This window comes from Pyrus communis, chromosome 7 (genome assembly GCF_963583255.1).
Source record: "Pyrus communis chromosome 7, drPyrComm1.1, whole genome shotgun sequence".
Classification (NCBI taxonomy): Eukaryota; Viridiplantae; Streptophyta; class Magnoliopsida; order Rosales; family Rosaceae; genus Pyrus; species Pyrus communis.
This window is the reverse complement of record NC_084809.1, coordinates 22,646,990-22,657,953: the sequence shown is the minus strand read 5'-3', so window position 1 is coordinate 22,657,953 and position 10,964 is coordinate 22,646,990. Positions and strand designations below refer to the sequence as shown.

General features: G+C 35.8%; 1 protein-coding gene and 1 long non-coding RNA gene across 3 annotated transcripts; both read right to left on the bottom strand.

The window, feature by feature from the left end:
* Positions 1-961: 961 nt before the first annotated feature.
* LOC137739761 (uncharacterized) lies at positions 962-4,422 on the bottom strand. 2 transcript variants are annotated; one of them, XM_068479464.1, is made up of 5 exons: positions 3,977-4,422; positions 2,777-2,997; positions 2,553-2,681; positions 1,556-1,687; positions 962-1,443 (listed from the first exon to the last, which is right to left on the bottom strand). In XM_068479464.1, the coding sequence occupies exons 1-5, from the start codon at positions 4,308-4,310 to the stop codon at positions 1,330-1,332; spliced, it is 930 nt and encodes a 309-aa protein (XP_068335565.1). In that variant the 5' UTR covers positions 4,311-4,422; the 3' UTR covers positions 962-1,329. The 2 variants fall into 2 exon arrangements, with proteins under 2 accessions (XP_068335565.1, XP_068335566.1); XM_068479465.1 differs by having other exon boundaries at positions 2,777-2,994.
* Positions 4,423-8,167: 3,745 nt separating this feature from the next.
* Positions 8,168-10,273, bottom strand: LOC137741118 (uncharacterized). Its single transcript, XR_011069216.1, has 4 exons — positions 10,004-10,273; positions 9,711-9,780; positions 9,355-9,419; positions 8,168-8,663 (listed from the first exon to the last, which is right to left on the bottom strand). It is a non-coding gene; the product is annotated as an uncharacterized lncRNA (long non-coding RNA).
* Positions 10,274-10,964: the final 691 nt, after the last annotated feature.

Below are 10,964 nucleotides of genomic sequence, written 5' to 3'. Positions count from 1 at the left end.
GACATAAAAGTAATCATACATAATAGGTTCTCCAACCAATTCTACATTATCTTGGGTAGCCATGACACATCGTTAGATGTCACTCATGGCTTGCGAGTCTCTCTTGATAATTAATTATGTAGTTGTCAGTGTACAGAAGAATGAAGAGTAAGTTTTAATTCACCAAGTGATTGTATAAATACTAATCAAGTGTACTAACAACAATCACCTCACTGCCTCCACTACCTTGCTAATTAGAACCTAAAACGATTGTACATTGATACACTTGTGTAATGAGATGACTAAAGGATGATGAAATTAATTAATTAGACTAATTAAGTGATATAATTAATCAAAAAGTCTAAATTAACCATAGAAGCGATCAACTTCGTTGTTGAACTTAAAAGTAGTTCAAGTTCTTTTAGCCTATTGATTCATTACCCCAACAAAGGAGAAAAAACCCTACTTTCTCTTTACACACAAACAGCCGGCCAACTAAGGGAGAGGACTACTCTCTTGGGTTATTTCCATCATCCATCTCACTTGACTTTCTCAAGGTGGAGCTTAAGAAGATATCCATTTCTTTCAAGGTGGAGGAAGCTAAGAAGAGACACTCCAAGGAGCAAAGAAGTTGGTGGAACTCTTGGATAGGATTAAAGTCTAGATCCAATGGTATGAGATCCAAATCCTTCTCTTTGCTTTAATACAACTATTTGTCACACCAAACTAAATCTATGCTTCTTTAAGGGGATTTGCATGACTATAACTCGTCAAACAGGAGAAATTTTAAGATCCAACACCCTGATCATGTGTACCGTAGGGTCAAGCCCAAAACATCACACACCAATCCCATCCTCCCTAATTTTGAGGCCCACACTCACGCCACTCTGGTCCCACGCTCTCTTTATCATACCTGGTCCCTCTCCAATTTCAAATCACCCTCCCTACAACTTAAACGAATTAGTATAAATCATCCTAGTGTTAGTATTGAAAAAGATTATAAATTTTTTGTTAAAATAACATTGTTATGCGATGACATGGAAATCTCTTCGTGCTTAAATTTTTCAGGATGAGCATCGAAGTTGGCACATTGCTAAGCCGTGTTTCTTTGTATAGAAAAGGCCCATTTTAAGCATGCACAAGACTGAGCGAAAAACAGAATGCGCCCGCCCCTTGCACCCTAATTCGAATCTTCCTCGACCTAGTTTACAATATTACCTTGGCAAAATGAAGTAAAACAGACAAAAACACAATTCAATTTTATTTCTGCACCTAGTTCAATGATGGAAGAGAAGCAATCTCTGGTCCTTGGCTGTAGTAGTAATCACTGATATCGTAGAGTATGTTTTCCTAGACAACTTTCAAGTCTTTGAGCCATGCCGTATGGAGCGGACAGGGATCCGGCTTTCCTTCGGCAATTGCCTTTTCGGTTAGAGAATAAAACCAACCATTTCTCCATTTAAACTGCAAGCAAAAGGCAATCACCACAGTGAAAAAACAAATTAAACTCGTTCGAGTCACATGCGTATATGATATATATATATATATATATATATGGCTTGCATGCATCTCTCACCTCTTTAACTGCAGTAGGAAAGTGTGCAACCGCGCGTGAGTATGCACATAATCTGTCCTCCATGGCTTCTTCAAATACCAACCCCTTCTCTGCAGCAGCTGCAGAGGCAAGCTCCGCAATGAGACTAGACACCTGAAAGCATAAATATCGGTCAAGTTTTTATTGGTTCCTTTTCTTAACACATAACCAATGTGATGAGCCAACCCTTTCCTCCCTAACTCCGAAAATTTAGTATGGACTCTATACTGCACTAACCTAAAAGTGGTTTCGTGTCATGATACTTCTTTGTCAATGAAATGAGAGATGTCCATTCTTATGCAAGTATTTGGACAGTTACAGTTCAACCTAATAATCTGGTTACAGCCTTGGCCATGATAATTATTATGTGTTTGGCTTGATGTAAGCCAAGCAAAACCAGACAGTACCACACCCCCAATAGAATTTACTTTTAGTAACCTCTCAGCATTCTGTAACAAACCAATGTTAATGGAACAAAACCTCGGTGTTATTTTTACTAGAAAGTCATGCTTCCCAGAAATAAATAAATAAATAAAAACTAGGAAGTCATGCATAATGATGAAGGAAAAATACATACAAAAGAAAGTAACCTTAGAATTGCTATCGTTGCAAATCAACGATAAGAAACCAGTTTATAACGAAGTAAAACACAAGGAATTGTTGCTCCATCATTAAGTTCAGACAACTTATGAGATTCCAATCATATGATATAATTTAGTCCCTCTTTTCATCGTCCATTGATTGTAGTTCAGTTCGCTAGCTATTATGCCATACGTAGTAGAATTACAATAGCCAAAAGGTAACAAATACTAGGTAAAGTAAATTTGTACATGGCATTTCCAAATCAGCAACCTAATCATGAAGTAGAAATTGTTTTGGACAAAGATCCTATTTCACCATCAATATGCCAAAGGCAGAATTACATTTATTTTCTAGTCTTTTCAACTTTAAAAGAAAAGATAAAAGTAAAAAAGATTACCTCAGAGCGGTATTCTTTCTCTACACCACCTACAGTTGTTCCTGGATGACGAGCTCCGACAAGCATGAATGCTGAAATCCAGATCAACTTCTCTAACATCTGCTTCTGAAATGCTTCCTTGTTGAGAGCCTGCTTTATATTTTCATTCATCAGTAAAAGACTAACGCAACAGAAAAACCAATTCCAAATTAGCGTAAAATGCTACGCAGATATTATTCTTTTACCTTGCAAGTGAGGCCTCCAGCATGTAATCTATCGGCTACTGCCGATGCCCACTTCCCATATGACACAGTCAGTCCTTCAGGATTGGTATCAGTCTTTCCATCAACAGGAGGTTCTCCAAGCTTGGAGACAGCAAAATATGCTAGGACTTGGTCAGCATCACCAAGACCTTTACTTTCAAACCATGGTTCCAGCATTCCATTCTGGAAAAAAACCAAATCTGCTGGATTGTCAAGACCATTGGGTCAAGCAAACCAAGAAGCAAAAATCCAAAACAAATTTTGCAAATTAGGTGAAGTAAAAAATCCAGTTAAAGCCATTCACAGAAGAATGCAATCTGACATGTCCCCCTTTCTCCGCCAATTTTGGCAAGCAACAAAACTTGAAAACAAGGAGAGGGGGAGCATGTTATATAGGTTTGATTGACATGTAATTTAACTGAAAGTGAATGTTTAGAAAATTGCATTACAAATAATGAAGTTTCATATCAGCCTGAATTATAAACTGCCAAGCTAACAGTGGTGCTATAGCTGCACAAGGGAGTGCTGCAAACAAATGGTAGGAATATTTGGTCACAAACTCCTAACTTTTTCACATATCTTATAATCAGTAGTGAGTAAATTCAACAAATCTTCGAAAACACATGAACAATTTCATGAAAGAATAGAAGTCACAAGCTGAATTTTGGTCAATGAAAACTCCAACTTCATATTTACAAGAGACATAGCAGTCGAACAAAGAATTCAATCATCTAATTTGGATCCAATAATTAACAGTATGAAGGTCCACTTTTGAGATTCATCACTCAGCATATTGAGTTTGTACTAAGAAACTGCATTAAGCACTCTATTACATGAACATGAACCGATAGTTAAAAAGTATTGGGTTTGAATGTAATCACAAGTGAAAAGCCCCATCCAATCAAATTCCCAACTTACTTCCACTTCCAGTAACCAAACAATTCATATACATATAATACAGCAACAACAACAAAGCCTTATCCCACTAAGTGAGGTCGGCTGTATGAATCCTAGAATGCCATTGCACTCAGTTTTGTGCCACGTCTTCCATAATTCATATACATATAATATTAACAAAAAAGTTGATTGATAACACCTGAATTTCATATAAAAAAACCATCAACAAATCAATTGAAACTGCTCAGACAATAACTGGAAAAAAGAGTGAAGAGAAAGTAGTACCGCTCCATCTAGGCCTTGGAGTGGCTTCAAGAACAGCTTCAAGATCATCATTCCTAGTGCAAACCAAAATTGGACCTTGGAAATCAAGAGGCACGGGCTCTCCTCTTTTCACCAGCAAGTCACCGCCATTCCCCATCCCCTCCAAGGCCCTTCCGACCCTTCCACCGCCCACTATCACTGCAGGTACCACCTTGGTTTTGGCGGCGGAGGCCGTAGCCATGGCTGTGGAGGCCTTGGCTCTGATTCTTAAGCTGAGTGTTGAAGTCAGTGAAGTGGGTTTTCTAGTGAGGTGGCAAAGAGTGGAGCTAGAGAGTGCGACGGCGCTGCTGGCCATGGGTTACACAGAAGAGTAGTAGTCAGGGAGGACATGATGGTGGTTTGGATTTTTGAAGTGGGTTTGGTGTGGGAGTGAGGAAGTGAAAGAGATGAGCCACTCGTTTTCGGCGATTGCCAATCCTTCTATCCAAATGAAAATTACTTAGAGTTCGTTTTACGACAGCTGTTGAATTATATTATCTTAGCCCAATCTCATCCGTTGGTTTAGTTTATTTATTTAACAGAGTTTATACATCTAATTAAGTCATTCTTCCCAATCAAATAAGATTTCATCTCTCATTAAGCGTTAGATCAAGCCACTTGGTACTACAGTACGGTCTAATGGTATTTCTCTTCACTTGTAAGTGAGAGATCTTAAGTTCAATTCATTATTGTTAGCTCATCACGAGGCTAAGCACCCTCCCTTTTAGTAGGTTAGATAATATTATTTGTTAAAAAAAAACCGTTGGTTTATTTATCAATTAAGTCATTCTCCCCATTCAAATAAGATAAGATTTCATCTTCCAATAACTATTAGATCAAATATTCTCATCTCAATCGAATACATCAGATCATTATCTATTTGTCACTCACTCTCAATAAGTTATAATTCATCAACCATTTAACAATCACACTTATTTCATAATAATAAGCTTCTAATCACTATATTCTAAAAAAAAAACTCCCAACCACTAAACCGTAATGGCCCAACCATGAAATAATAACTCCTCATGCGAAGATGATAAAGTAGTTTTTGCAATGGCATGGGTCATGTGTCAGCACTTCTAAAGATGCTTGAAGGCTTTGCCCAAGAAGCAAATGAACCGCAACACGTTGCCACCTCATCACGTCGAAGAAGAGTAAATCGAGATCAGGAAGAGAGCCATGTTCAGCTTATGCAATTACTTGTCTGGCTCTCCATTGTATTCACCACGCTTCTTTTAGGCCAGCTTCTATATGAGACATGAGCTGTTTGACAAGATCATGGAAGGAGTCATCACTTCTATGATTATTTCACTCAAAAACGTAATGCAATATGCAGAGATAACAGCAGTCAGCAACTTTCGAGTATGCTTGCGTACGAAACCCTCACTGCTTCCATTGACTAGTATATAAAGGTTTCAGAGAGAACATCTTGAGAGTCTTGCAGGAGATTCTGTCATCCGATCAATGCCGTCTTCGGACCAAAATATCTTTGTAAACCCACTAAGAATGATTTACAGAGACTTTTGAGAAAATCTAAGGAACGAGGGTTTCTTGGCATATGCTTTGGAGTCTTGATTGCATGCAATGGGATTCGAACAAATGTCCAAGGGCATGCCATGGTGCTTAAACTGGCTACAAAGGGTGTCCCATCATTTTTCCTGAAGCTGTTGTATCATATGATACATGGATATGGCATTATCTTTTTTGGATCTCCCGATTTGTGTAATAATCTTAATATACGCTATACATCACCTCTTTTTAATGATGTTTATGAGGGATGTGCTCCACGTGTTCGTGAAAGGAAAGACTAGAGATTTTAGGCACAAGATTTCCAATTTCACCAGGTAGTATAAATAACAATGGAAGCATGTATAGGCCATTAGTCAAGTTAAATCCCCTTTAAGATTGCATAGTCTAGTGCTAATATCTCTAGTTGTGGTATTTAAAACAAAGATAAAGGTTTGAGGAATTATACCTTTGGATCTAGCTTGTACACCCACCAAGGTCCTCTCCCAAGTCACTCAAGGGAAGGCCTCCAATTTCTCCACACCTCTAGGAATGAGATCAAGGATGTATGAACTTAGAGGAGGAGAAGGGACTAGTGTCCTCCTCAACTAGGCAGCTGACCCTATTAGTTTTCATTTTTTATTTTTTTTTAACAAACGGTATTACACTAAGAGGGAGATGAAAGACTTAGCCTCACAATGAGCTAACAATATTGTGGTTCAAATTCACCTTTGATGAGAATCAAACCTAAGAACCACTGAAAGCCTAAAATGTGAAAGGCTAATTCTTGTCTAATTCTTGTCTTTATAGAGAGACGGAGTGACTCATGTAAGAGGCTCTCTCTCTCCTCATCACCTCTAGAATTGGCCATGTATAGAAAGTGGTGTTTTGATATAGACGCCTCATTTTTAAATGTTATAGACTAAACATCTATTCCCTTAGAAATTTTGATTAAACATTTTCCCTACAATTTTGGTGCTTAATTTCATTTCATTTCATTTTATTTTCTTAAAAGTCTATTCATGTTATTTCTTTACTGGCATTCTTTTTTTTTTTTACTCCTATTTTTATGCATCTCTTATTATAATGATTTCAGATTTATTTTTTATTTTTTATTAAAATATTTATTTTAGTAAATTAAATAGAATGTACAAAACCTTGTTTTTAGGTACGTTTGGTTAATCGGTACATTTGATTATGTCAGCGTTGGTTACTTATAAGATGATTACATTTAGTTTATGGTATATTTGAACTTTTGGTACATTTAGCTTCTTGGTACATTTGGTTTCTTAGTACATTTGAATTTTTGGTATATTTGATTTATGGTACATTTTTTTTATTTTCGGTACGTTTGTTTTTAACCCATAAGTTTTATTAATTTTTTTTTCTACTAATAATGAGGAATTAGTTTAATTAATATTTTTTTAGAAATATTCATTAAAAATGTAGGAGTTTAATTACTTATTTTAACTCTAATTAATTATTATTTTTATAGAAAGAGTCATTAAAACGTAGGAGTTTAAAGGACTAGGAAAATTAAATTTCCTAGATTGTCGGCAATTAGTTACAAGGTGAAGTGAAGATACCTTTAAACTAATTACATATAATTTTAAAAAAAATAGAAAAATATTGATGTGGCAATTGTTCAAAACCTCTTAATCAAATCTTAGAAAAGAACTAATATTTAGTTTAAAAAGCATTAAAAAATGTGAAAGATTCCAAATTCTCTATAGAAATTGGGGCCTTTTGGGCCTAATGCCACTTATTACATCTTATGTCATAAATTATGCCCCATGAGTTTTGACCCAACGGGCTTGAAAAGCCCAAACTATTTTAAAAGCCCTATTAATGTCTTATCATTAATTTATTAATATGAGACTCTCTAATTAATCAAATCTCTATACTATAATCCAATTAATTTCATTCATCTCCTACTATCATCCCAATTCACTAGTATATCCGTGTATGATTTATATTAGGTTATAATTAGTGAGGCAGTAAAGTGAGTAGTCTTAATATAATCACTTAGTAAATTAAAACTTATTTTTAACTCTCCCATCATTGAAGATTAAACTATTTAATCATCGGGATGTTCCCACAAGCCAATGTTGACATCTAGTCATGTGTTAAGGCTACTCAAGCTAATGTAGAATGCATAGAAGAACATTTTGGGTATTAATTACAATGTAATTCAATCTTTCTTTCTTTCAATACTATCACTCACATTATTAGGGTATAGATACTTTATGCCATACCTCTAATGTGATTATCTTGTTGTATACGGCTCTATTGAGATGTGTAAGAATGCCTTCCTTTACCAAGTTTGATACTTCGACCAAATATTCCTGAATTATATCTTAGAGTATCTCCCTCTTATATTGAGGGTTGAATCTTCGTTTTAAGTCCTAAATTCATTTTGCTTGTGCTGACGCATTTGTAGCGACGAGCACTCTAAGAATATGTTAAAAGAATAATTTGTCACAAGCACGAAAGACAATGAAATTTTAGAATTTACCCTTCCAAGGGCATTTGGTCATTGCACGATTATGAGGAAAAAAGTACAGGGTAAATTTGTTGGAAAAATAGGGGTATAACTAGAAAATGTGCCCGCGCTTTGCTGCGGGACTTGAATGCATCACCTTGAACTACATGAATAAGATACATTTTATCTGAATAAATTCAACACAATCATAAATGAAGAAAGGGATAGATGAGTGAATGAGGTCAGTACGATATGCAGCTTCGTTTTTATATACATTCAACTGAGCTGACATGAAAAGACATTGTACAATGAACAGGGCGAAACTGAACGTTTTGGTTCCCTAATAAACAGAAGTAACATACAGTTCACACAAATCTTGCCCCTGTAGTCAATGTGGCAAAATATATATCCTATAGGTTAGGCAACATAAAAATTGTTTCGTTCTTATTCTAGCATCAAAGTTTTCAAGCACAAACGTGTAAAACTAAAAACATGCAGGACGCCTGTTTCAGTAAGAAACAGAAGTAACATCCAGTCCACACATATTTTGCCTTGCAGCTAAGATGGTGTTTCGTTCTTGTTCAAGCAGCTAAGTCTTGAAGCAAAAATGTTGAAAGCCAAAAACATGTAGAACGCCCTGCAGCAGTTGTTCTTGTTCAAGCAGCTAAGTCTTCCGCACTATAGCAAAGAATATAAATCATAGTTTAAAAGAATATCTCACGATGGTCCTGTTTAGAATCACAATTTACTCCCTCCCAATTTCCACCTAATTCCGAACAAACAATGTTGATAAATCTTTATCATCACCTTTAACAAAACAGATCACAGCGAAAAGAAGAAAAAAAGTTCCTATGCAAACAAATTCTTCTGGATGTCCAACTTAACCCATCTATGGGAAGGCAAGCAATCGGACGTGCATTTAGACCAATGAAAATAAATTATACAATTAAAAACATCAACCGATCCTCCTGAAGAGAACACACACACATGCCAACATATTATTCACCAGATTCTAAGCTTTCATTTTCGTTCTATCCCTTTCGTTATCTAAACTTATAATTATCAAAACAGCAAAAGAATCATAGAGCAACCTTCAATCATTTATCAAAACTGAATTAATTAAACTTCTGCTCAGCACTCCGTTAATTTTAATTGCAACTCTCATTCTAAAAATTAAAAATTTTGCATTTGAATAATCAAACTCACTTACACATTACATTCCTTTTAGTGGTTCTTCACACAATACATTTTAGGATTTGATGTTACAATAATATCACTGCAAGCATGAATTGCGATAGATATAGAAACCAAACTTGCACACAAATGTTCGACTGAATTCAGAACCACTTAATTCAACACAAAAAATTACCTCACATGCTTGCTCCCCTTCTGCTCTCACATCATTGGCTGCGCTTCTAAACGATTAATGAAGTCCTAAAAACAGAACAACAAAAAACGTTTACCTATCCAACATTTTAACATAATGGTTTTGGCAGGTATAACATTTCAACATAAGCATGATATAGAAAGACAGAAATCCACATGTCGCTTTGTTTTTTCAGAACCAACACCCTCTCCTCTCTCCCCCATATCACACACCCCCATCCCGTGAAGGCACTGACACCAGACCACCTCCCTAGAAACCGGCCCTAAAAACCCATACCCATACCTCCCTTACCCGTTACCTTTCTCAAAGAAAAAAGTGTTATATATGATAGTACTCACCCCAATCTGGTTAATGACATTCACTGCATAACGCTCACCAATAGGTATAGTCTCGCTCTTTGAGAAAGGCCTGAGGTCAAAATTGGCAACAACAAATTAACAAAGCAAAATGAAAGATTAAATCTATAGTCACCACAAATATTTTCTAAAATGGAAGATAGACCAGAGTCAAACAGGAAAGGGATAGCAGACACGGTGAGCTTTGTCTCAGTTTGAAAAGAAAAAAGAAAAGAAAATTGGGTAGTTTCAGGAGCAATAACTATGTTGAGTATAGTGAAGGGGGAAAGCCATACCTTCCTATGAATGAATTTAAAAGAGGGGATTTTTCTGCATTTTTAGGACAAAAAACGAAGCAGCTAACATTTCTTTCTGTTTTTTGCCTTTTATGATCTTCTGATCTTCTTCTAGTAACATGGATAGTTGAAGCAGGATTGCCATTGTATCCAACATATATCAAATTCGCCAAACTTTGGTTTGGATATAACAGTGTCATGAGGGCCCACTGGATCTACAGATTCAGAAAAACTCTGTAAGCCATTCACATATACCTGTCAAAGTGCACAACACCATTAAATGCTAGAGGTGACATCTACCTGTTCATCCACAGAACAGATACAGTGGAGACACAGAAAACAAACCAAGCTTCGAGTCCCGATGTCTAATCTAAATTAGAGAACGCTCACCCAGAAGACAAAGTAATACACATTTCTTAGGAAATTGTTTTGCAGTAGAGGCTATATAAGTGATCATTTCAGCAACCTGTTGCTGAACCTGCGTTTATCAAGACATAACAAAGTAAAGCAAACAAAAAAAGGCATTGTTAAATCTTCCTAACTAAAAATTCATAAAGTAACACCACCAAAACAAACAAAAAAACGCGTTGTTAAATCTTCCTCACTTTAAAGAAAAAAAATTAAGGAATATCCCCACCGTAAAAAGTAACACCACAAAAAAAAAAAAAAAAAAACAAAAAAGACTTCGTAAAGACAGCACTCTTGTTAAGATACCCCAACTAAATCAGTTAGCAGCAAGAGAACAACATGGCAATGGGAGTCTACAAAAAGGAAAAAGAACAGAAGATATAAAATAGTAGACAAATGGTCATAGTTATATTAATTGAAATTGTTCAAAAAAAAAAAACAATGATGAATACATACTTCCTTAGAATAAAAAAATTGATTAATTCATTATAATGGTTTCTTGGAACCCAAGTAGAAAAGGATACAACTTAATAACAATGGAAGCCACAAACCT

Bases quoted from the DNA above. Each gene is read 5' to 3' on its own strand.
- LOC137739761 (XM_068479464.1), bottom strand. From the start codon at position 4,310: ATGGCCAGCAGCGCCGTCGCACTCTCTAGCTCCACTCTTTGCCACCTC. The intron at 2,998-3,976 runs GTACTACTTTCT...TTGACAATCCAG, and splicing joins TCCAAGGCCTAGATGGAGCG to CAGATTTGGTTTTTTTCCAG. The intron at 2,682-2,776 runs GTAAAAGAATAA...AATATAAAGCAG, and splicing joins CTGGAGGCCTCACTTGCAAG to GCTCTCAACAAGGAAGCATT.